The sequence below is a fragment of the Mobula hypostoma genome, chromosome 25, assembly GCF_963921235.1.
Source record: "Mobula hypostoma chromosome 25, sMobHyp1.1, whole genome shotgun sequence".
NCBI lineage: Eukaryota > Metazoa > Chordata > Chondrichthyes > Myliobatiformes > Myliobatidae > Mobula > Mobula hypostoma.
The window spans coordinates 21,747,566-21,773,643 of record NC_086121.1 but is presented as its reverse complement, the minus strand read 5'-3'; the positions used below and the strand labels follow the sequence as shown (position 1 = coordinate 21,773,643).

At 45.9% G+C, this 26,078-nt stretch overlaps 1 protein-coding gene across 3 annotated transcripts in view; it reads right to left on the bottom strand.

The window, feature by feature from the left end:
* pusl1 (pseudouridine synthase like 1) overlaps positions 1–26,078 on the bottom strand; it is a 104,247-nt gene that overhangs the window by 7,394 nt on the left and 70,775 nt on the right. For all 3 annotated transcript variants that reach the window (XM_063032928.1, XM_063032930.1, XM_063032929.1), the window contains 2 exons: positions 17,674–17,728; positions 1,038–1,200 (listed from right to left, as the gene is read on the bottom strand). In XM_063032928.1, the coding sequence (XP_062888998.1) occupies positions 1,038–1,200; positions 17,674–17,728 (218 nt within the window). The remainder of the gene's footprint in view (positions 1–1,037; positions 1,201–17,673; positions 17,729–26,078) is intronic.

Here is a 26,078-nt window from a genome sequence, read left to right as displayed (position 1 = left end):
GGCCTCCTGTCCCATGATCTTCTCATATCCCTTTTGCCAATCACCTGTCCATCTCTTGGCTCCATCCCTCCCCCTCCTGTCTTCTCCTATCATTTCGGATCTCCCCTCCCCCTCCCACTTTCAAATCTCTCACTAACTCTTCCTTCAGTTAGTCCTGACTAAGGGTCTTGGCCCGAAACATCGACTGTACCTCTTCCTAGAGATGCTGCCTGGCCTGCTGCGTTCACCAGCAACTTTGATGTGTGTTGCTTGAATTTCCAGCATCTGCAGAATTCTTCGTGTTTGTGTGCATATATACGAGTTGTGTCTCTAAAAATGTCTGCATATGTACAAATTGGATTCATGTGTGTAATTATGAATGCACATCTGCATGTTTGCAGGTATATAGGGGGGCATGCACTCCTTTAAGAAATCACGTATGTGCATATTTAGTATCTGCATTTATGTTAAGATATAGTAGTGATCATGTGTATGGTGTAAATATTTTATGTGTGCCTGCATCTTTGTGTATGTACATGTCATGCTTGCATATGTATCTGTTCAGTATATATGTGTGTGTGTGTGTGTGTGTGTGTATATATATATATCTACACTGTATATCAGGGAGAGAGAGGGAAAGAGAGGAAGAGAGAGAGAGGGGAGAGAAGAGAGGAGGGGATGAGAGACAGAGGACAGGAGAGAGAGAAGGGAGAGAGAGAGAAGAGGGGAGGAGAGAGAGACGAGGGGGGAGGAGAGAGAGACGAGAGGGGTGGAGAGAGAGACGAGAGGGGTGGAGAGAGAGACGAGGGGTGGAGAGAGAGACGAGGGGTAGGGGAGAGAGACGAGGGGTAGGAGAGAGAGACGAGGGGTAGGAGAGAGAGATGAGAGGGGGAGGGGAGAGAGAGATACATACATATATCTCTTGCAGGCAGAGGCACATTTCTGTATCTGTGTCAGGGAGAGAGAAGGAAATGGACAGCGTCTTTTTCTGTGCTTTCTCTTGTATGCAAAGATCAGGAGTCAAGATACACTCAGTTTTTGCACACTTTGCCCCTTACCCTTCTCATCGTATTCCACGCTCTTCAAAAAGAGGCCGTCTGGTGGGGCTATAAGATTCCCCGGATAGGCTCTGGAGTCACGGACCTCCAGTAGCTCGGCAACATGCCGGGGCATTAGCTTGCCCTGTCCAACAGCTACCAGAACTCCCGTCATTCTCCGCACCTGGAAGAAAGCCCAAATCAATGGTTCACCTCAGAAGAACATTCAGTGTTGGGACAACGTGAATAGTTTGAATTAACAACACTGGGAAGATACTTCTTAGCCTAGGGTCAGTGTCTTTGCTACTTCTGTCCATCCAGACAGTCTCTCTGCGCTAAAGCTTCCTTTCTTTCTGTTGTGCAGAAGCTCCTGGGAACAGAACAGTGAAATCCAAATGGCAAACAGCGGTCTTTGAAAATGAGATGACTGCTGCAATTAAATGGCACACTCACTACTGAGGACAATCAGAAAACTGTCCCCTGGGGTGGTGAAAGAGCTCTCCGGGTATTCTGAAGATACTTTTGAAAGTCAAAACAAAACGTTGCTTGTGATCATTCTGATCCACAGAGCCATTTAGGGCTGGACTGCTGGTGTGAAGATGTGTAGGTTATTTTTGTTCCATTTTGAAGTGTTAATGCAGTACTCTGTAATACTGCTGCGAGGCTGCTTCTGCTTTCAAAATTCACCCAGCTGCTTTGGCAAACGACCTTAAAGAGATGTACAGCAGTTTCTGTGGCCTACCAGAATCAGGCCTTCTTCAGTCTCGGTGTCCCAGGCTTACCAAACAATGAATTCTCCATCAGGGCTCTGTGCAGGGCAGCCTGACAACCATTCCCCTGAACGGAGAAAGTATCAAATGCAAGTTGTACATATAACATTGGGTATTACAGCACAGTACAGGCCCTCTGGCCCACGATGTGCCGACCTTTTAAACTAACCCTTCCCTCCTACGTGACCCTCCACTTTCCTATCACTCATCTGTCTATCCAAATGTTTCTTAAATACACCTAACGTATCTTCCTCTGCCAACCACCACCCTGGCAGCCAATTCCACACACCCAGCACTGTGTGAAATAAATCTACCTCCAACATCCACCCCCCTCTATATTTTCCTCCAACCGCCTTAAAATTACGCCCTCTCATAACACCCATTTCCATCCTTGGGAATAACTCTCTGGCTGTCTACTTGGATCTAAACCTTTTATCAATTTGTACATTTCTATCAAGTCACCTCATTCTCCTTTGCTCTGAAGAGATAAGTCTTAGCTCGCTCAACCTATCCTTAAATGACATGTTTCTCATCCAGGCAACATCCTGGTGAATCTCCTCCGCATTCTCTGTAAAGCTTCCACCATCCTTCCTACAGTGAGGCAACCAGAACTGAGCACAATATTCCAATTGTGGTCTTCTGGGATTTTACAGAACATTACTTCACAGCTCTTGAAGTCAATTTAAGTAAATACAGCAATAATAATTAGCTTGTGATGGGACAATACGTCTTCGATGTCTCATGTTCACTTATGTCTGCGACGGGCAAACTGAGTTTGATGGTGAGCCACATCAGGAGATAATGGAGGGGAATAGCTTTTAACCAAAGAGGCAAAATGTAAGAGGGAGAAAAGTAGAGAGGTTGAGAGATCAAGTTCCAGAACTCAGGGCACAAGAAACTTGGAAGTGGGCATAATTGGTAGCACAAAGTACTCAGAGGGGGATTATAGAAATAAGGAGGGCAAGGCTTGGAGATTTGGAGGTAAGGTTTGGAGATTTGGAAACAAGGCTGGAGGTTTTAAAATGGAAGTATTGGAGCTTCAAGAACAGGGTAAAGTTAGAGTCGAGTTTATTGCCATCTCTGATGCCGGCTGGTGGTGTAGTGGTATCAGCACTGGACTTCGAGGCGGGTGGTCCTGGGTTCGAATCCAGCCGGCTGCTTGCTCACCAGTGCTGGGTTGAGCGTCGAGCTGGCAACAGACACAATGCTAAAGAAGTGGTAAGGCATGGAGAGGAATAAGTGTAACTACTTGTGGTCACCCGCACGGGCACAGTGGATAACTTACTTGCAGAGGCATCACATTCTCAAGAAACCGTAAATGACACAAGAATTAACACAATGAGATACAAAAGTGTAAAGTGGTCCTAGTGTCGCCATGCTGAGATAGTGATTAGGGTTGTGCCAGTTGGTTCGAGAACTGAATGATTGAAGGGAAGTCACAAATGCAGATGCTGGAAATCAAAGTAAAACACACAAAATGCAGCAGGCCAGGTAGCATCCATGGAAAAGAGTAAACTGTTAACGTTTCAGGCTGAGATCCTTCATCAGGAAGGGAAGTAGCTGTTCAGCGGGCTGCCCTTCACCAGAGCGGCGAGCTCGAGGGTGCCGGGTGGTTGGGCTGCATGGTTTCTGATGGGCCGGGGGGTTATTAGGCTGAAAGGAAGCCTGTGCTGAAGATCTCAGCATCAAGAGCCGGGCTGGGTGACAGGACGGAGACAGAAGCTGCTGGGTTTAGTAACGGTGAGAGTGTTTGTTCGGAAACTCACCAAGGTAGCGAGCAGTTAGATCCGGTGGTGTGGGTTAGATGGAGGATGTGTGTAGGTAGAATAGTTTGTGGTGGGAACCAGTAATGACAGCTTCTGTCTCTGGAACATTTATCTTCTAATTAAACAACATGTTCAGCATAACAAATAGAACAGATTCAAGAGAAAGGATCACCAGTCGACTGTGGTGCCTGCACAGTGAGCTATAAAACCACAATGCTATGTGTGGTAATCGGCAGGTCTGACTCACTGCTACCATTGCCCAACTTAGAGATGCAAAAACCATTAACTTTAAGCAAGGAAGGAGGAGGAGGTTCACCAATAATGGGGCTGGAAATACTTAATGGAAAAGTAAGCTCTAAAGTATCTCTGGTGGGTGTCCCAGTTTAACAGTGTGATGGAGGAGCGTCAAAGCGATGCTCTGTGCTTGGATGTACCTGACCTCGGGAGATGATGAGGGGGCACAATTGTGAAGAGACTGCAGTAGAAATTGCCAAGATTTGAAGGCAAGTGCTTTTTTTTTTACCGTGAGATTGGCGAGTGGCTGGAATACGCTGCCTGGGGTGGTAGGAAGAGGTAAAATACGATAGAAGTGTTCAAGAGGCTCCTAGATACATGCATGTGCAGAAAGTGGAAGGATGTGGACATTGGGTAGTCAGAAGGGACATGTTTAGGTGGGCATTTGATTATTAATCAGTTCAATGCAACACTGGAGGCTGAAGGGCCTTTTCCTGCTCTGTACTCTTCTACGTTCTATGATTCTTCAGTAGTGCAATGGGCTTTTCAAGTCACACACCATTCAAGTTCTCATCTGAACGGCAGCACTAGTGAATCTAGCCAAGTGTAGAACCTGTCTCATTCAATGCGCCACTCCCCTTCCGCTCTGATCCACCAGCAGACCCCGTGCCCTTCACACAACCGAACTCCCACACCACCTACCTCGCCCTCACACGGTGACATATCCTGAGGGATACAAACATACCATGCGAAACATCTTACAGTAAAAGGCAACGTCAGCAGTGAGGCTATGCAGCCCGGCTATTCAATAATCTATTGATCAACTGTCGTTGTCCTGCACAAACCAAATATTCCACTTAGCGTCCAAAAATCTATCATCCCCATTTTGAATCTACTCAACAAATGAACCCCTTGAATACAGAATCTCAAAAACTTACGATGCTTGGGAGGAAATTTTCTCTTGTCATTAATTTAAGATGTGATCCCAGATCAAGATATCCCTTCATCCTCACATCTGCCCTGTCAAACCCTGTTAAAGTTTTTTGTTTCACTGAGGTTTCCTCTCATGCTTCAAAACTGCATTTCTTTGTGTTCTGTTGCATTCCTGTTTGTCCTAAATGACTGAACAAGGAATATTGAAGCACAGTACAAGCCCTTCAGCCCACAGTGTTGTGCTAGACATTTAATCTGCACTAAGATCAATCTAACTCTTCCCTCCTACATAGCCCTTAATTGTTCTTTCATCCATGTGCCTAAGAGTCTCTTAAATATTCTAAATATACTTCTACTGCTATCCCAGGCAGCACATTGCCACACACACGCCACTCCGTGTAAAAAAAAACTTGCCTCTAAAATTCCCCGTATCCATTTAATCTCTCATTTTCACACATTAGTCCATCTTCCATGTTCTTACCCATTCACTTGGCTTGTCGAAATCGATTTGATACCTCCCTATAGCCGCCTCACAATCCACTATTTCATCTGACTTTTACAAATTAGGATAGACGGCACTTGCTTCTGTAATATAATGCTTGTATATTGACCATGAACTGCTGGGGTCCCAGCAATAATCCATGTGACACTCCACTAGTCACAACCTCCTGACCCAAACTCACCTGTTTGCTCTCTGTCCATTACCCAATCCCTGAACCTCACCAGCAAAGTCCTCCCAACCTCAAATGCTCTAATATTGTTTGGAAATCTCCTGTGGGGTATCTATCGCACGCTGTCGGAGCAGTGCTGCCAGGATAATCAAGGACATGACCCACCCAGCCAACACACTTTTCGTCCCTCTTCCCTCCGGGAGAAGGCTCAGGAGCTTGAAGACTTGTACGGCCAGATTTGGGAACAGCTTCTTTCCAACTGTGATAAGACTGCTGAACGGATCCTGACCGTACCCTCCAAATATCCGGACCTGCCTCTCGGTTTTTTTACACTACCTTACTTTCCCTTTTCTATTTTCTATTTATGATTTATAATTTAAATGTTTTATACTTACTATCGATTTGTACTCCAGGGACCGCAAAGAGCAGAATCAAATATCGTTGTGATGATTGTATGCTCTAGTATCAATTGTTTGGTGACAATAAAGTATAAAGTATCAAAGGTTTTGAGTCTAAGGTGTTAGAATTGAGGAAGTCTCAATGAAACATAACATGGGATTTGATAGGGTTAATATGAACACCCAACTGCTCATATATATCTATCATTTCTCTGCTCATGATCCCAGCAAACTGGAACTCAGACCCACCATCCTGTCTTTAAATTTCATAAAATCCTCATGCACTGAATGGTCACTTCATTAGGTACATGTGCTTGTTAATGCAAATATCTAATCAGCCAATCATGTGGCAGCAACCCAATGCTTAAGAGCATGTAGACATGGTCAAGAGGTTCAGTTGTTGTTCAAACCAAACATCAGAATGGGGAAGAAATGGGATCTAAGAACGATTGTTGGTGAAAGTCAAGGTGATTTAAGTATCTCGGAAACTGCTGATCTCCTGGGATTTTCGAGCACAACAGTCTCCAGGGTTTTTAGAGAACAGTGCGAAAACTCACACCAAAAAAAATCCAGTAAGCGGCAGTTCTGTGGGCGAAAAGGCCTTGTTAGTGAGAGAGGTCAGAGAAGAATAGCCAGACTGCTTCAAGCTGACAGGAAGGAAACAGTAACTCAAATAACCACACATTACAAGAGTGAAGTGCAGAGGTGCATCTCTGAACACACGACACATCAAACCTTGAAGAAGACAGAGTACAGAAGCAGAAGACCTCAAACCTACACTCCACTCGGTGGCCATTTAATCAGGTACAGGAGATACCTAATAAAGCGGCCACTGAGTGCATTTCTTCATAATCGACAGGGGGATTCAATCTGGGGATTGAAGCGATATTTCAAACTTGGAATCACATGCTCAACTTGGGAGGCTGGCCATCCAGGACAGTTTTTAGGAGGAAGTTCCCCCCAGGGGTAACAGTCTTTTAGAATCTTTGAGCTCAAAAGGCTCCATTGCTAAGCAGATTCAAGGCAGAGTTGACAGATTTTATCCAGACCCCAGAAGCAGTAGCCACTCAGGTCTGCGGTGACTCATATTACTGTTCCGAACTCCCCCACACAACCACACAAGGAGTCAGATGAGGTCTTGAACAGGAGTGGGTGTTGAATGCATACTCCTCCGACTCAAGAGGTGAAGGCATTACACTTCAGCCAAGAGAATAATGAGAGATGTGCACCAGCTAACCCAAGTCTATGTGTGGCTAAGTAACAGCAAGTAATATCACAATACAGCTCCAGATGTTCTGCTTTCCTCCAGCATCACAACGACATGGTGACAAGTTAACTGGCTACAGTAAAAACAGCCCTTAGTGTAGGTAAATAGCAAAACAAAAGAATCAGCAGACACTTGAGGGACATGAGAGAGAGAATAATTTGTAGGGGCATGGAGAAAATGAGAGGTTGAGCAGGACTATTGGGAGCTGGCAAGGACTTGATTGGCTGAATGGCCTAAACTTCGTGTTGTGCTCAATCCATTGTTGCCTCTTTCGCCAAAATACCTGTCAGACTTGAAGTTTTATGGTCAAACGCCCACACTGTTTAATTGAGACGTGAAAGATTCTGCAGATGCCGGAAATCTTGAGCAACACACAGAAAATGCTTGAGGAACTGAGCAAGTCGGGCAGAAATAAACAGACCATGTTTCGGGCTGTAGTCCTTCATAAAGACCCTCTGTAGATGCTGCTCGACTTGCTGAGTTCCTCCAGCATTCTGTGGGTGCTGCACGCAGTGTAATTTTTTTTGTTTAGACTCTCTCATTCAGTCAGCAGGGGTCTCGTTTGGCTCTCTGATGCACTTATCTCCAGTACCCTGAGGGATGACTGAGCCTGCACTGCCAAAATCCCAGTGTCCATTATGCCTGGTCCTCCCTCACCTTTAGCCAGCACGGCATTTCCAGAAAGAAGGGAAATTCTGTAGAAAGGGTGTTCTATAGACTAGAGGTAATCTGATTTTGGGTGGACGTGGCAAGTAGCAAACAAAGAGTTCTTACACTCAGTGCAAGTGGTACTAGGGCTGTGAGTCAAACTAATGGACTTCCAATGAAAGCAGTTTCCTTTACCCAGCCCTTGCGACATTTTAGCACACTGGCTGACATAGACTAGACTATCCTTTCTGAATGGACCGTGGTCTGGATTGGCAATTCGAATGCACAGAAATGTAAGAAGCTGTGGAGAGTAGTGGGCACAGCCCAATACATCCTCACCATCGGTAATATCTTAGAATCAGAATTGGGTTTACTATCACCAACATATGTTGTGAAGTTTGCTGACTGTGCAGCAGCAGTACAATGCAATATGTAATAATAGAGAAAAAAATGTGAATTACAGTAAATACATATATGTAAAGAAGTTAAATTAAATAATTAGTGAAAAATAGAAATAAAAAAGTAGTGAGGTAGTGTTCATGGGTTCAATGTCCATTCAGAAATCAGGTGGCAGAGGGGAACAGGCTGTTCCTGGATTGCTGAGTGTGTGTCTTCAGGGTTCTGTACCTCCTTCCTGATGGTAGCAATGAGAACAGGGCATGACCTGGGTGACGGGGTCTTCACCCGCATCTCCTCCATTTCCCGCACTTCAGCTCTCACCCCATCCTCCCGCCACCACAACAGGGACAGAGTTCCCCTGGTCCTCACCTACCACCCCACCAGCCTCCAGATCCAACACATTATCCTCGGCAACTTCCACCACCTTCAACAGGACCCCACTACTAAGCACATCTTTCCCTCTCCACCCCTCTCCGCTTTCAGCAGGGATTGGTCCCTCCGCGACTCCCTGGTCCACACGTCCCTCCCCACAGATCTCCCACCTGGCACTTATCCCTGTAAGCGTAAGTGCTACACCTGTCCCTACACCTCCTCTCTTGCCACCATTCAAGGCCCCAAGCAGTCCTTCCAAGTGAGGCAACACTTCACTTGTGAGTCTGTTGGGGTCATCTGTTGCATTCGGTGCGGCCTCCTCTACATCGGTGAAACCCAACACAGATTGGGGGACCGCTTCATCGAGCACGTCCGCTCAGTCCGCCAAAACAGACAGGATCTCCCAGTAGCCACCCACTTCAACTCTGCTTCCCATTCCCATTCAGATATGTCCATACATGGCCTCCTCTACTGCCATGATGAGGCTAAACTCAGGTTGGAGGAACAACACCTCATATACCGTCTAGGTAGTCTCCAGCCCCTTAGTACGAACATAGAATTCTCCAACTTCCGGTAATTCCCTCCCCCTCCCTTCCCCTATCCCTATGTCACTCTGCCCCCTCCCCCAGCTGCCTACCACCTCCCTCTTGGTTCTGCCTCCTTCTACTACCCATTGTGTTTTCCCCTATTCCTTCTTCACCTTTCCTGCCTATCACCTCCCTGCTTCCCCTCCCCCACCACTTTATCTTTCCCCTTACTGGTTTTTCACCTGGAACTTACCAGCCTTCTCCTTCCCACCCTCCCCCCACCTTCTTTATAGGACCTCTGCGCCTTCCCCCTACAGTCCTGACGAAGGGTTCCGGCCCAAAACGTCGACTCATCGTTTCCACAGATGCTACCTGGCCTGCTGAGTTCCTCCAGAGTGTTGTGAGTGTTGCTTTGACCCCAGCATCTGCAGATTATTTTCTGTTTACAGGGTCCTTAATGATGGACGCCACCTTCTTGAGGTATCGCTCCTTGAAGATGTCCTGGATACTAATTGGGCTGGTGCCCGTGATGGAGCTAAGCTTACAGCTCTTTACTGATGGTGATGCAGCCAGTGAGAATGCTCTCCACAGTACATCTGTAGTAATTTTCCAGTTTTCGGTGACATACCAAACCTTCTCAAACTCCATATGAAACATAGCTGCTGTCCTGCCTTCCTGAGTCAGCATCTCTACATGAGAGGATGACTCAAGAAGGCAACATCCATCATCAAGGATCACTCCCCCCACCTACGATTACGTACGCTTGTACAGGTGACAATGAATTTGGATTTTCTGCGTACATACTGTACCCTGAGATCCCAGCCTGTGTCAGCAGTATCCCTCCCCCCCCCCAACCCCACCTTTCCGACCATAAAAGGAATTCCCACATCTACCGCAGCCTCTAAAATGCCTACTTTCCTCTCATACGCAGGAAAACTCTTTTCACACCTCTCTGCTTTCCTCTGCAGGATATGGAAACATAGAACTTAGAAATCCACAGCACATTACAGGCCCTTTGGCCCACAATGTTGTGCCGACCATGTAACCTACTCTAGAAACTGTCTAGAATTTCCCTACTGCATAGCTCTCTATTTTTCTAAGCTCCATGTACCTATCTAAGAGGCTCTTAAAAGACCCCATTGTATCCGCCTCCACCACCGTCACTGGCAGCCCATTCCACGCACCCACCACTCTCTGTGTGAAAAACTTACCTCTGACATCCCCTCAGTACCTATTTCCAAGCATCTTAAAACTATCCCCCCTCGTGTAAGTCCTGGGAAAAAGCCTCTGGCTATCCACACGATGAATGACTCCCATCATCTTATCAGGTCACCTCTTGTCCTCTGTCGCTCCAAGGAGAAAAGGCCAAGTTCACTCAACCTATTCTCATAAGGTAAATCTCCTCTACTCTCTCTCTATAGTATCCACTACAGCCTGAGAGACAGCCTCCTGATGATAATGTGAGCAACACACACAAAATGCTGGAGAACCTCAGCAAGTCAGACAGCATCTATGAAGGGGGGAAAAACAGTCAATGTTTCGGGCCAATACCGTTCTCAGAACTGGAGAAAGGGGGCAGAAGCCGGAAGAAGAAGGTGGGCAGAGGGGGGATCCTTCCTTTCTCATCCCGATGAAGGGTTTTGGCCCGAATCGTCAACTGTTTATTCCCCTCCGTAGATGCTGCCTGACTTGCTGAGCTCCCCCAGCATCTTCTGTGCTTGTCTCAAGATTTCCAGCATCTGCAGAATTTCTTGTATTTAAGATGATGAAGTGAACTGGTACTTAGTGTGATTATACATGGTTAAAAACAGGAAACACTTGGATTGCCAGTGATGCACCTTTGGAAGTGTACTGTCGTGACAGCCAACGTGCACGCAGCAAGCTCGCAAGAAAAGCTGTGTGATAATTAGCAGAAAATGCATTTTGGTGATGCTGTGACTGAGTGATAAACATTGGCCAGGAATCCTGAGGTATTTCTGCTGTTCACCTCTGGGCACACAAGACATCAGTTGAAAGTGTCGTTTAAAAGACGATCCATCTCTGATACTCTCAGCGCCATGCTACAGCACTGACACACCTTTCCACAGAAGGGGAAACACTGGTAAAGTCAATCATAAAGGTTAAAATAACAAAAATAAATCAAAATAAAGTAACAACCTTCTCAGTGACTGGATTAGTAAAGGAATCATTGAAGGGGATTCAGGCCTCGGCTGTGGGAGTTAGGGGAGTGCCTTCATTGGTTTTCACTCTTGGGTAGGATCAGAAAATAAAATGGCCAGGATTCCTGTCTGTAACCTGCTCTTGACTTCATAGAAATAATGCAAATTATTACCTGGCCGATGTATGCACCAATGCACTGTCGTTCTAAAGACCTTTCATGAAGAGAGGGGAGGAATAGTGGGGGAAGATAAAGCAGCCAGCACCTTGGAACTGAGCTCCACGGGGTCGTCCTCCAAACCTCTAAACGCCAGTCCTCGATTCCCAACTTACTATTCAGCAACTCAATTCCAACACTCTAACAAACCGTACTGAAATATGTCTTTTGTGTTTTCGATTGTTTTTATTGTTGCCGTTTGCGCTTGGGGGGTGCAGGGGGTTTGGTGTCTTCCTTTGAACGGGTTGGTTCCACGGTCGCTCTTTGTTCCGTGACTGCCCATGGGGGGAGACGAATTTCAGGGCTGTATACCGTATGCACGCTTTGATAATAAATGTACTTTGAACTCTGACCACCACCAGCTCTGTCAGGTAGTTTCCCCCCACCCTGCTTTACCTATCACCTGCCCATTTCCAAACACGACGTCTGCACTACCCTGCAGCTTTGCATCTTCTGCATTTTATGACCTGCGATAATATCAGGCAGCAGCAGACAGCCATTAATGGAAATTATGTGCCAGCTAGATATTAGCGGTCCAGTCGATATCAGCCTTCTAATAATTGTCTTAAGATATACTATGGATACTGATAAACAGCTCACACTCAGATAATCTCGTCGTCTGCAGCTAACAATAGTTGGCAGCAGAAATAATGAGTAATTATACAAGTTCAGAATTATTTAGGTCCCTGTAGTGGTTATACAAACACAAAGCAAACAGTCTATAAAGATCCGTTGGTTTAGTACGGAAGCAATGAACCAAAGGGCTCCTGCGTGTTAAATGAAGCAATTCCATTAAGTGCGCTTCAGGAAAGAGGTTTTATACGCATTATGAATAAATCTACAAAACTGTCAGATTGTCACGGTTGCAGTGAAACGGAAAGTAGGCCCCTGTATTGCAGGAAGGATGGTTTGCATTTACAATGTTTCTTAATCACCAGGAGTAGGAGAGATGGATGGTTTGGAAACTCAAGTCATCATTAACCAAACAGCTGCCTCCTTTGCTGTGCTATGATCTCGGATTGGATTATTATCATTGCTACAATTTAGTAAAATTGGAATACTATTCCAATTTTAATTTGCCTTTTGGATGGACTTACAAGTTCCTTTGGTACATTTCAAAGAGTTTTGCAGTGTCCTAGTCAGTCTCAATCTCAGGTTGGTTGCCTCTGTGCCCCATCCACGCACCAACTGGCTACATCTTTCAATGTGCATCTTGTGAAGGGCTCATCGAGATTTTCAGGGATGCTGGAGCTGTATGGATTTGGCTCGTTTTTAATACCGCGTCCACGTTGACAGGATGCAGCACGGAGTTTGTGTTGAGAACTTCTGGAGGCTGCATTAAAAGCTTCTTAACCACAAGAGGCTGGAAATCTTGAGCAACACGCACGAAACGCCAGAGGAACTCAGCAGATCAGGCAGTATTTATGGGGCAGACCGAACAGTCAATGTTTTTGTCCATGGTCTACTTTACCGTCATGATGAGGCAACACCTCATATTGTCTGGGTAGCTTCCAACCTGATGGCATGAACATCAACTTCTCAAACTTCTAGTAATTTCTCTTCCTTCTCTCTTTTTCACATCCCCTTTCTGGTTCCCCTCTTACCTCTTCTCACCTGCCCATCACCTCCCTTTGGTTCCACTTCTCCTTCCCGTTCTTCCATGGTCCACTGTCCTCTCCAATCAGATTCCTTCTTCTTCATGCCCTTTACCTCTTCCACCAATCCCCTCCCAGCTTCTGACTTCACCCCACCTTCCCCCTCATCTGGTCTCACCTATCACCTGCCAGCTTGTACTCCTTCCCCTCTCCACATCTTCTTCCTCTGGCTTCCTCCCTCTTCTAGTCCCGATGACGGGTCTTGGCCGGAAACATCGATTGTTTAATCCAGGAAAGCTTCTTAGTATTGCTGTAGCAGAGGACTGCCCACCAGCTGAGAAAAGAAATCAGGTGCCACGCCAGCGGGGCACAGAAGTGCATTCTTGTACGGCGATGGGACCTCCTTGGAACAGAGCAGGGCCTCTGACAGTAAAGACAAATGGCTGACAACAGGTGAAGCAATGTCACAGAACCTGGGTAATGCAAAAGGCTGATTCTAGTAGATAAAGGAATATCACAAGATGCAATGGAGAGATGTGGAATACCCAATACAATACCTGCATGAACGAGTTTAGCGGTGGGGGGACTCAGGTAATCCCATCGCATTACACAGAGCGAACTGGGAGACAGCGTACTATAAGCAGCAATCCCAAAGAACCGCATGCCCAGGACCCCATTCCCACTGCTCTTGTGAGGTCTAAACTTGTTCCTAATCAGCAGGCACCACTGCTAGAGCTCCCAAGCAGGAAGCACTGAGGCCAAAAGGAAGAAAACAAAAACACTGTGTTTGTGACAGAAATGAAACGAGGTGAAGTGGATGAATGGGGCAAGAGCATTCCTAAGCACTTCACAAGCAATGACGTCGTTTGAGCAGGTACTCATCAATGGAGGGAGGGCAGATGTCACAGCACAGCAAGATCCCATAAACACCCTTCCCATTTTTGAGTTTTACCCACATAGACACAGTGAACGAGCCCTCCATTATGTCCCCTCTGAGTGTAGATTTAATATTGTCCCTGATTAGTAGTGCAACCCCTCTTGTTCTTTTACCTCCCTATCTTTTCTACAACATCGAAATCCTGGAATATTAAGCACCCATTCCTGTCCCTCTCTCTCAACCAAGTTTCTATAATGGTTACAACATGCTCTAAGTTCATCACTTTTACCATTTTACACACATGAAGTGTTTACAAACACTTTCAAATGACCTGTTCCATCCTATCATATCTGCTTTAACCGGCCCTGACATCGACCTTCCTCTTCATCACTCCACTTGCCGACCTGGTTCCCCGGTTCCCCGGTTCCCCATCCCCCTGCCAAACTAGTTTAAGCCCTCCTGAGCAGCACGAGAGAACCTCCCGGTTCCCCTCCTGTTTAGATGCAACCCGTCCCTCTTGTACAGGTCACCCCACCCCAGAACAGGTTCCAATAATCCAAGAACTTGAAACCCAGCCCCCTGCACCAGTTCCTCAGCTACTCATTCATCCTGTACCGAACAGCACATGGCACTAGGAGCAATCCAGACATTATGACCTTAAAGTCCTGGTCTTCGGCCTCTTTCTATACTTTCTGCACAGGACTTCTTCCCCCTTTCCACCCACATTGTTGGTGCCAATATGCCCAACGATTGTTGGCTGCTCACCCTCTCCCTTGAGAAAATCCTGCAGCCACTCCAAGATATCCTGGATCCGAGCATCTGGGAGGCAGCGCACCATCCTGGTATCTCTTTCGCAGCCACATAATCGCCTGTCCGTCCCCTTACAAGTCGAGTCTCCTATCACTACTTTCCAGCCTGAACTTACCCTTCCCTGCTGAGCCTCAGAGATGGCCACAGTGCCACTGGTCTGGTGCCTGCTGCCGCTGTGCCTTGATAGGCCACCCCCCACCCCACCCTTCCCACACTATCCAAAGGGGCGTACTTGTTGCTGAGGAGAATGGCCATAGGGGAACCTTGCACTGATTGCTTACTCTCCTTACCTCTCCTGGTTGGTACCCATCTACTTCCTGCCTGAAGCCTGCACCCTTGTTGTGATCACCTCAGTGAAAGTTCCATCTGTGAGGTTTTTAGATTCCTGAATAGTCCTGAGTGCATCAGCTCCAGTTCCAGTTCCTTGACCTTGTCAGTCAGGAGCTGAAATTGGGTGCATTTCCTGCACAGGTGTAAACATCAGGGAGAGTGTCAGATACCCTGAAATCCTACATCTCACAGGAGGAGCATTCCTGCCTACACTGAACTAAATACCAAGGATTTACAGAAAATAAAAAAAACAATTTACCTGTTCTTACCTGTGCCTTCTCTCTAAACCCTTTGAGTTTCACACTCTCCTTGCCTGTTCTCACTGAAGCCTGTTGAGCCAAATCCTAACCACTCTGACACTGGCCCGCTCCCACTCTGTTTACACCTCCCTTTTTTATTGGCTCAAATAAAACTTCTGCTGAGACTTGCTGTTTTTTAGATGGCTTCTGCCCTGCAGATGTTGCTCTCTCACTCGTTGCTTTAAAGAAAGTAGCTAATTGTGTGTTTCAAATGTGGCCTCACGTATCTTCTGACACACGGTGCTGACATCCCGTGTGAATGTCACTAAGGTTGCTCAACTAAAAGAAGTACAATCAAAAACTACAAAGTGTGTGAGGATTAATGCAATCATATTTGAGATACAGTGCCTCGAAAAAGTATTCAGGCCCCACAACCATTTTCATATCTTAGTGTCTCATTTTTTAAATTTAAAAATATATTGAAGTAGGATATTTTGAGCTAATCCGCAAAACATTTTGCATCATGTCAAATCAAAAGAAACATTCCAAAACCTGTCAACAATTTATTAAAAATTTAAAAATTGTGGGGCTGAAAAAGTATTCATCCACTTTGCAATTACTGTGCTAATTTTCCTCAGGTGCAATATATTACCTCACCAGCTCATCCAATTTGTTGGCGTAGAAAATTGGAGGATCACCTGTTTTCAATGAATTCATAAGAATAAAGAAGCCTTTTCACTGTAAGGTCCAACATAATACAGTAGATTTTTACCAGACCAAACCAAAATTAAGACAAAAGAGCATTCAAGATGAGTCAGGGAAATGATAACAGAAAAGCACAAATCTGGGGAAGGGTAAAAGACCCTCTCAAAAGTACTGAACATACCTCGGAGTTCAATGCAGTCCATTGTGAAAAAGCAGAAAAAATACTGCCTAGGTCAGGCCACCCCTCTAAACTTAGTGACCAGAGAAGAATGGCACTTGTAAGAGAGGCTACTGAGAAGCCAACAGTCACTCTGAGTCAGCTGCAGAAGTCAGTGGAGGCAACTGCAGATGAAGTTCATGGCTCCATAATACCCTTGGGCTATAAGGGTATTATGGGAGAATGGCAAGGAAGAAGCCATGGATAAGAAAAAAGCATATCCTTGTCTGTAAAGACTTTACAAAGTGTCAATTAGAAGATACAGTGAAGATGTGGAAGAAGGTTTTGTGGTTAGATGGGAGTAAAGTGGAACATTTTGGCCTCAACACTAAACAGTACATGTGGGATAAATCTACTGCTGCGAATCACCATCCCTACTGTGAAGTAAGGTGGAGGTAGCATCAAGCTATGGGGACGCTTTTCAGCAGCAGGGACTCTAAATCTGGTCAGGATGGATGGGAAGATGAACACTGCTAAATACAGAGATCCTGCATGAAAACCTATTAGCCTCGGCAGGAAAGCTTAAACTGGGGAGGAAATTCATCTTTCCACAGGACAATGAGCCAAAGCACACTGCCAGAACAAACATGGAGCGGCTTCAAATGAAGAAAATTGATGTTCCTGAGTAGTCCATCCAGACCCCTGATCTAACCTGATGGAACATCTCTGGCAAAACCTCAAGATTGCTGTCCACTACCGCTCCCCAACTAACATGGCACAGCTTGGGCGATTTTACAAGTAGGAATGGGAAAACTTTGCTCTATCATCTTGTGCAAAGCTAATAGAGACTTATCCAAAAAGACTACTGGCTGTAATAGCTGCGAGAGATGGTTCAACTAAGCACTGAGCAAAGGAGGATGAAAACTTCCAACTGCTGACGTTTCAGGTTTTGAATTTTTAGTTTTCCATGTTTTACAATTTTCCCTGTTTTTGGGCTCCACTGTGAAAAAAGGAGCGATTCACAAATAAAAATTCTCAGTTATGTTGACCAAAATCCCTGGTTGTAAAATTTACAGATGTGAACGAAGGACTGGGGGCTGAATACTCTTTCAAGGCATTGTATCCCTTGTTGTAAATTTTGTTTATTGGTTCTCAGGGTGTAGATATCATTGACAATACTGACATTTACTGGCCTGAACTGGGAGGTAGTTAATGGGCCGAATTCCGCTTCTATATCTTATGATCTAAACAGTTAATAATGTTGGTGGGTCTGTAGTTACTTAGAAAACAGACAGATTTCTTTCTCTCAAAGACATGAGTGAATCAGATGTCTTTCTGCAAGAATCCAGTGGTTTCATAGTTAGCATTATAGTGACCCTTTTCTTTGCCCTGGTTCATGTGTCTAGTTCCCCAGCTGCCATAGTGGGATTTGAACTCATCTCAAAAGTCAACAGTCCAGAACTGTGGCCGATGGTCCTGTGACCTCACTGCTATGATACAGTACCCCTGAGGAAAGATCTATGAATGTTGATAATTCAAGCCATCAGGGGACAAAGAAACCATTTACACAAATATCTGCACTCACCTGTTTATAGAGGAATGAAGGGCTCCTGAAAGTTAGCTCCCAGAACTCCAGGTGGCTAAAGTCAATTGAAAAATTTAAATAAACTGGTTATAATCATAACAATATTCTCCGAGCCTAGAACTGTGGAGAAAAAAAAAGTATTTTAAACAAGTTTAAAGATTTAATGTCAACTTCCAGCCTTAGTACTTGGCAATATAAAGATGAAATATTGAAAACACTCAGCAGGTGGAACACCATCTGTGGAGAGAGAAACAGAGTTGATGATTTTTAAGCAAAGCTGTGGAAAGGTTATAAATTAAACAATTTTTAAGTTGCAGAAAAGATGATGGTGATGGTGATGGAAGAGCAGAAAGAGCAAAATGGACGGCACATGACAGAGTGGAGACCAGGAGAGCTTGAGAGACATGACTGTTAGGGGCTTTTCCCCCCGTCTTTGACAAAACATCGTCTGAAACATTAACTGCAGTTCCCTCTCCACACATGCTGCCTGACTTCGTGGTTAAATCACTTCCTCCTTTCAAACTCCCATTTTCAACGTCTGTAGTACTTTGTTTCTGAATAAGTGGTGTCTTTTTATTGACCACTTGATCTGCTTTGATCCCAAACAAAAAAGTTAGCAATTGGCAGTAAGAAAGACGGCCACGTCCAAATCAAGCAGTGAATTGAAAATCTCCAGCAGCGAGTCCTGCCTTCTCTATGGACAAAAGGTTTAAGTTGACACTGAATTACATGTGAACTATAAATGCCTGGTGTGGCAGTCTCCCGAAATGGAAAATGCTTGTGTCGTCCCTCTGTAAGAGTGATGAAGGAGAGGTTGTTTATCAAATAACCAAGACTTACAGTCAACATCAAGAGCCTAAGACCAACACATTGGTGCAACTACTGGAGTTGCTGCCACACAGCTCCAGTGAACCTGCTTCAATCCCGAGCTCTGGTGTTCTCACTGTGGGGGCTGCACGTTCTCCCGTTTAATGTTTGAGTTTTCCTGCTGGCTGTTCTACTTTCCTCCCATGTCTCAAAGACATGGGCTGCCCTTCATCCCAAGGACATGCTGTTTGGCTGCTGTGTTACCCTTGGAAATACCTGCGGGGGGGGGGGGGTAAATGACTAACATGTGGGAGAAATACATTAATGGGAAATGGGTGGGGGGGTTGGAATTGGGCTGCTGGGAGTGTGGGAGTGATCGGCGACCCAGCATAATTTTCAAGAGTCTCTTGACATGTCTTTAGAAATTATGAATCCCTGGCCCCATTAATAGGAAGGATAACCCCAGTTTACACAGGGGTTCTGACGTCAGTCCCTTTAAGAACAACATATTATTAAAACAGTAACTCTAGGCAGCAGTGTGTCCATCTTGAAATTGTGGCTCCAATGCCAGCTTAAACACAGTAACCACGGTAGCATAGCAGTTAGAACGATGCTATTACAGCTCGAGGTGCTCTGGAGTTCCGAGTTCGATTCCGGCACCGTTCTGTAAGGAGTCTCTGTGGAATGTGTAGGTTTCCCCTGGGTGCTCCAGTCTCCTCTCACAGTCTAGAGACCTACCAGGTAGGTTAACTGGTTATTGTGAATTGCCCCGTGATTACGTTAGGGTTCATTGAGGTTGTGGGGCTGCTGGGATGGCATGGCTCGAAGGGCAGTGAGGACCCACTCCGTGCAGTACCGCTAAATAAATAAATAACCGAACACGAGGATGCCCCTCGCTGGATAACAGGGTGCACTGCCAAAGTAGCTTCAAGGGTACCAAAGCATCACAAAGCCTTTACAACAGCAACAGTCACAACTAAATGTGGCACTGAGCCGTGTTGAGGGGTATTAAATTGGAAAATCAGAACTGGACGGAGGTTGGAGGCGTCTTACAGAAGGGAGGGAATTCCAGAGCTCAGTTTGCATGAGGATTGAACAGGAGCCCAGAGATTACAGAAGATCGCCAGGGTGGTGAGACTGCTGAGGAGAGAAGGCACAGTGGGTTCTAAAACGGAGATGATAATTGACATCAATGTTGCAAAAAAAAGAGTTAAAATGGGAGAAAAATCTCATTGAAAGTGGTCTAAAATAGCACTGATCTCACACCATTTGTTTGAAATCAATAAGGAAGGCTTTGCCAGTCACTATGCTACAGCCACCCTATGGTACTCTGAGCCCTGTGTGTGCAGGACTTGGAATTGTACCTAAATTATCCAGCTCCCCGGGGGTGTTGAGGGGAAGCAGTGTGCATGAAGGCTTCAACCTTTACATCACCCTAAAGGTACATTTTCCAGCAGGAACCCTTGGCAGAGTTGCTTGTGGGAGCACAAGTACCCAGCCAAAGTGTATGAGTGGTCTTGGGCCAGCTCACCACCTTCCAAACCCAGAAACATTGCACGAGTTTTACGAGAAAAGGACCCGCTTCTCTTTGGACCTCGGACCTCACGCAGCCTTGATCCCTGAGGGAGAAGGGAAGAAATTCTTGACAGCCTAAACCATCGGAAAAGACCAACACTGTGGGCTGTAACTGAAATACTGTGCATGCTTTGCAGATAGTGGAAGGGGAATCTACTTATAGATGAGTGGAGCTTTCAGGACGCTATAGTCTTGCCTGGCTTCTGGGCAGCAGAGGCTGCACAAACTACCCATCATCTCTATTTCCCTTCTGAGGTCAGACGGAAAACTGGGAATGTACACTGTGGCTTCCAATTCACACAGACAGGGTTTTGTTCCTCAAAAACACATTGTGTCAGAGAGAGAGAGAAAACAAAGAGCAATTCAAGGGAGGATTTAAATCATTGATTTGCTTCCAGTGTTACTAAGTAGTCAGGCCTTCAATGGAAACTGCAATAGAGAACACCACATTCTGCTATCTTCTTAACACAACAAGGAGCAAGTAAGGGTGAGGAGCATAGCCCAAACACAGGAGTTTTCTGTGTATATTTGGTAAAAGCCCTAGTCATGTCAATAACTGATGGCTTTGGATTCGAAATGGAAAGGCCAGAAATGGCAACATTTCGGAGTTCTGATCAAGACCGGTCTCTTGGGAAAATAATCCCAGACTCAACACTTAATATCAGGCTGCTGGGTTAGAGGTCATTGAAAACATGTATTACATCCGAAGAAAATACTGCGCAAGAGGGTTCGAACTGCCAGCAATGATACCGAGAAGCTGAGTGAAATCCGTGTAAGACGTCACATTCTCTCGAGTCCTAGTTGTTGCTTCCCAGAGAGCTAAAACGCTGCTCGTTTGATCTGAGCAACCACTGAGCACCAGACCGGCCAGCGCCTTTTCTGGACACCAAGAAGCATTCACTTCATGAGGTTGAGTAGTAGGATACGAGTGTGAGGGGCAGCCATGGGTTTGAATTAGAAGACTGCAGGTCCAAGCCCCACTTTCACAACTTGCTCGCACTCTGGCGCAGTATGGAGGGAGCCCCACGCTGCCAGCAGTGCCTGCACCAAGGTTTACCCTCTCAAATAAAAGATCCAAGGGCACCTTTTCAAAGCACAGCAAGGAAGTAACCACCAGTGTTCTGGTGAGCGTGTGTCTGACAACCAACATAATAAAACACATTAAAAGTTATTTCTGTATGTGGAAGCTTTGTCTGAATGAAATAAGCCACCACAGACCCTGGCAAGTACAGCAGCAAATGGAGCCGGCAGGAGATTTGGTCGAACTGCACAGAAACACGACTGGCTTTATACAGGGGTAATCAGGGGGAACGTTTAGGCCCGGTACGCAGAGGGAACCTCCTCTCATGAGTTGGCTATTGAAGGAATGGATAGAGATTTAAAATTTGCAGCAAAAGATTCCTGGAGATTTGAGGGAAAGGTTTTTTTTTTGCAGAGATATAATTAACCAGTTCCTCCAAGGGGATTTTGCTAGGCACTTGCAAAGAATATTTTACACTTAGGGGAAACAGTAAAGGTGTTTACGACTAATGGGGTTCCTCTATTAACAACTAGCACAATGAACAAATGACTTATTTCTGTGCATAACACTTCTAATAGTGACTACACTTCATAATGACCCCACTGGCTGGGGAATGTTTTGGGATGTCTTAAAAGGCCACTATAAATATTAATTTTATTTTCTTTTTCTCTATTGAGCAAAGATTACTTCTCAGGCAAAGCGTTTCAGAGGAAGTAAAAACTGTGCAAGAAATGTAAGTAAATGCATTTCCCACCACAGACAGCAATAAAGATCAAACAAAGGGTCCAGCACCTCTCTTATCAGCTGCAGTCGATAAGAAGTCAGCCCTGATTTCCCATATCTTCTAAAGACAGATGAGGCCAATCAGCCCATAAAGTCGATGGTGGCCCACCGGGCAATCCAATTCTGTGAAGCCATTCTCCCCATAATCCCAACAAATGTGCTACCCACAGGGGACGGTTTACAGCGGCCAATTAATCTATGGCCCAGTGTATTAATTCTGTGATCTCAAAGTGATTCTAAGTTATGCTCTTCACTTAGATGGTAGGAAGAGAAACCATTGCTTAGCAGCAGTGAGGTGATCTAGATCCTTCCTACACTATGATACTCTGGTATCACCTCTGAAATACGTTGCTATGAGTTATTATTGGAGGCTATTTTCTCACGTCATTCCTGTACAGCAGCTATTAACTTTTCCTCTGGATCTCCAAGCTTAACCACCCATTTTCACTCACCAACTTTAATTTGATCTAAAAACGAGTTGGTTTCTTCAAAACAATTGATCAGCATTGAATAGCATCCACGGGCCTCTTTAGTTGTGTGCGTTCCAAACACACATTACCCTTTCCTTGCTCAAGTTAAATCTACAAAAAAAAACCGCGGAACAGTTTTCACGTGAGGTTTAGAAAGATAGATTTCAGCTTTCATAAAATTCCTCAGAAATTGGACTGGCCAAATTTAACAATAATTTTTTGCATCTCTATCTGATATTCAACACCACTGGCAATGATTGGCCTTAATGATTTTGAAGAGGCTCCATTACAGCACCACGCGACAGTCCAATTTATTAGCACTTTGCTGTTGCTAATACATTAATGTTTTCTGCTCTCTTGGCATCAAATTTCAAGGGTCAGAGGTTCAATTATTATCTAAGTATACAACTCTGAAATGATTCTTCTCCAGATAGCCACAAAACCAAGTAAAATAAAGAACAGCAGCACCATCATCAAACCCCAAATCCCTCCTCCCCACACAAAAAACAATGAATAAAACGGATCAGGCACATCCACCGCCAAACCCCTCCTCCCCACACAAAAAAAAACAAACAAAACAAACAGGCACATTGACCCCAAAATCCTCTCCCCTGCACACACACACACACACACAAAAATAAGGAAGATCGGGCGAAAAACAGAGAATATAAAAAAGTCTACAGTCCAAGTCCACATCCAAAATGCAGAAAGCCAGGGTAACGTTCTCTAGGCACAGGGGCAGGCCTTTCCCTCTCTGTAGCAGGGCAATCCCCCAGTGATCAAAAGGGAGTCTCCCCTCTCTAATAGCAGAGCGATCCCCCAGCAATAAAAAGGCAGTCTCCTCTCTCTATAGCAGAGCGATCCCCCAGCGATCAAAAGGCAGTCTCCTCTCTCTGGCAGCAGAGCAACCCCCCAGCAATCAAAAGGCAAGTCTTCCCGCTCCATATAGAGTGATCCCCCAGCGATCAAAAGGCAGTCTCCTCTCTCTATAGCAGAGCGATCCCCCAGTGATCAAAAGGGAGTCTCCCCTCTCTAATAGCAGAGCGATCCCCCAGCGATCAAAAGGCAAGTCTTCCCGCTCCATAGTAGAGTGATCCCCCAGTGATCAAAAGGCAGTCTGTTCTCTCCAGCAGCAGAGTGATCCCCCAGCAATAAATAAGCAGTCTCTCTCCCCCCCTAATAGCAGAGCGACCCCCAGTGATCAGAAAGGAGTCTCCCCTCTGATAGCAGAGCGACCCCCAGTGATCAGAAGGGAGTATCCCCCCTCTGATAGCAGAGCGACCCCCAGTCATCAGAAAGGAGTCTCCCCTCTGATAGCAGAGCGACCCCCAGTGATCAGAAGGGAGCCCCCCCTCTGATAGCAGAGCGACCCCCAGTGATCAGAAGGGAGTCTCCCCTCTGATAGCAGAGCGATCCCCCAGTGATCAGAAGGCAGTCTCTCCCCTCTGATAGCAGAGCGATCCCCCAGTGATCAGAAGGCAGGCAGCTGCCCACTCACCTTCCGCGTTCGCCTCGATGCTTCAATCTCCCTCATCGCTTTAATCGGAGAACAATGGAAGCTTTAACCAGTGAAATGGTGTCGAACATCGGCTCATGTCCCGTCCGGCAGTTCTCTCATCACGAGGTTCGCACACGCTGCCTCTGCCTCCCAGAATCCACTCGGAGACTGCAGAGCGCTGAAGCACCCAATTTCCTAACTGAAATCACGGGCTCCAACAGTTCCAGAATCAGATTCAAGACAAAAAACAAACGTAAAAGACAAAGAAGAAGTGAACTATATGGTCTCATGATCTATCCAGAAGACGTCGACCAAAGGAGTGTTGTATGCAGGTGCTATCTTGAGCCCCAAGAGCCTCAGTCTTATGATTAGAGAGTCATTTATAATGGCCATATTGAGGGCTGATGAGGCAAAGCCTGCAGAATCACGGGGTAATTTGGTCTCCATACCCAAGGGAGATACACTTGCTGTTGACCAGCTGTGATGAAGTTTCATCAGACTGAGCTTGGGATGGCAGATGAACAGAGGTGGGTCAATGTGGTCTGTATTCACTTGAACTGAAAGGACGAGGAGAGACCTCACTCAGGTGTACAAGGTTCTGCCTGACCTGAACAGGCTAGGTGCAGGGACTGCCAAAGGGGTAAACCATTTCGGACAGAAACGAGGAGAAATCCCTTCACTCAGAAGCTAATGAACCCGTGGGATCTTCTGCAAGAGAAAACTGTGGTAGTCAAGTTGCTGAATATGAACAAAATACACCCAGGAGTAAGGGGAGGGGGAAAGAAATGTCATTTGACTTACTATTGTTACCTATAAAAATGCTGTTTTTCATCCTACCCAAGCAGATCGCTTCAATAATAAGAGCATGGAGGTAGTACAGTGAAAACCACTCACAGAGTGTAGAGAAAGTGCAGAGCAGGTAGGCAATAAGGAGCACAAAGAGATAGATCAAGATCCAATCTTTATTGCTCAAAAAGCCCAATCAAGGTTCTTATAACAGCGGGTTGGAAGCTGTCTTTGAGCCTGATTGCAAGCTTTTGTATCTCCCGCCTGATGGGAGAGGAGAGAGGAGAGAATGCCTAGGGTGGCACTGGCTTTTGATTCCCGACACAGTGAGAAGTGCAGGCAGAGTCTGTGGAGGGGAGGCTGGTATTTGAGATGGACTGAGCTGCGTCAACAACTCTCTGCAACTTCCTGCCCACTTGGGCACAGCAGTTGTAGCAGCAAGCTGGACGCTTTCTGCAGCGCATCTGTAAAAACCTACAATGGTCAAAGATGGCACTGGACTCTGCGAGCTGCTCGAGGCAGATCTAATCTACCGGCAGCCACAAAGCAAGAAACCGGAAAGAACCCAATTTAAAAAAAAATAAAGACTAACAGCCGATGCGCAGAGAAGGGGAAAAAAACACAAATCATGCAAACGATAGAAGCGAGCAACAACATTCTGATGGAGGATTCAGATGGAGAATCAGCCGCGATCGTACACTATGGTAGGCCAGGAATAAGGAGCTGATGATGCACCTATGTTTCCATCACGTTAAAGCAGAGACTGCTGGCTGCTTCCATACCTGTGAAGTCGAGGCAAAGGAGTTCTGATGCCCGTACAGATTGGCCCAGGTGCGAGGTCTGGATTGCCCTGGGTGCCGAGCCGAATTGGAGGAACCGAGAGCGGCTTCGGGCTGGGCTGCAAAACCTGGGCCCGGAGTGAGTCGCCGGGCAGCGCAGTCCTAGGACCGCTGCGTTCTGCTGCGCCGGGGCCCGGGTCCTCGTGCGAGGTACCATGCGTTGTTTGGACAATTTAAACGCCGGCCCGGATAGACTGCAAAGACGTCGCTCGCTCTCCCGTGATGTTCACTCTTCTCTCCATGGTGCTGAGGCTACGAAGACTGCCCCGGCCGCTGTGTTCCAAGCCCTTTAATATGACGGACTAACACCGAGCCTTCGGATCCAAGGACTCAATTTGGGTTCGGAATGTTGTTGCTCTCTTCTATGGTTTGCATGATCTGTGTTTTTTCTCCCCCTTCTCTGCGCACCAGCTGTTGGTCTTTATATTTTTATTAAATCGGGATCTTACAGGTTTCTTACTTTGTGGCTGCCTGCAGGCAGGCAAGTCTCAAAGTTGTGTAATTTACACATTCTTTGATAATAAATGTACCTTGAAACTTTGAAAGAGACAGGACTGAAGTAGCATGTGCAAAGAACAAGAAAATCCACAGTAAATGGAAGCTTAAGGTCTTTGCTAGTTGGATTT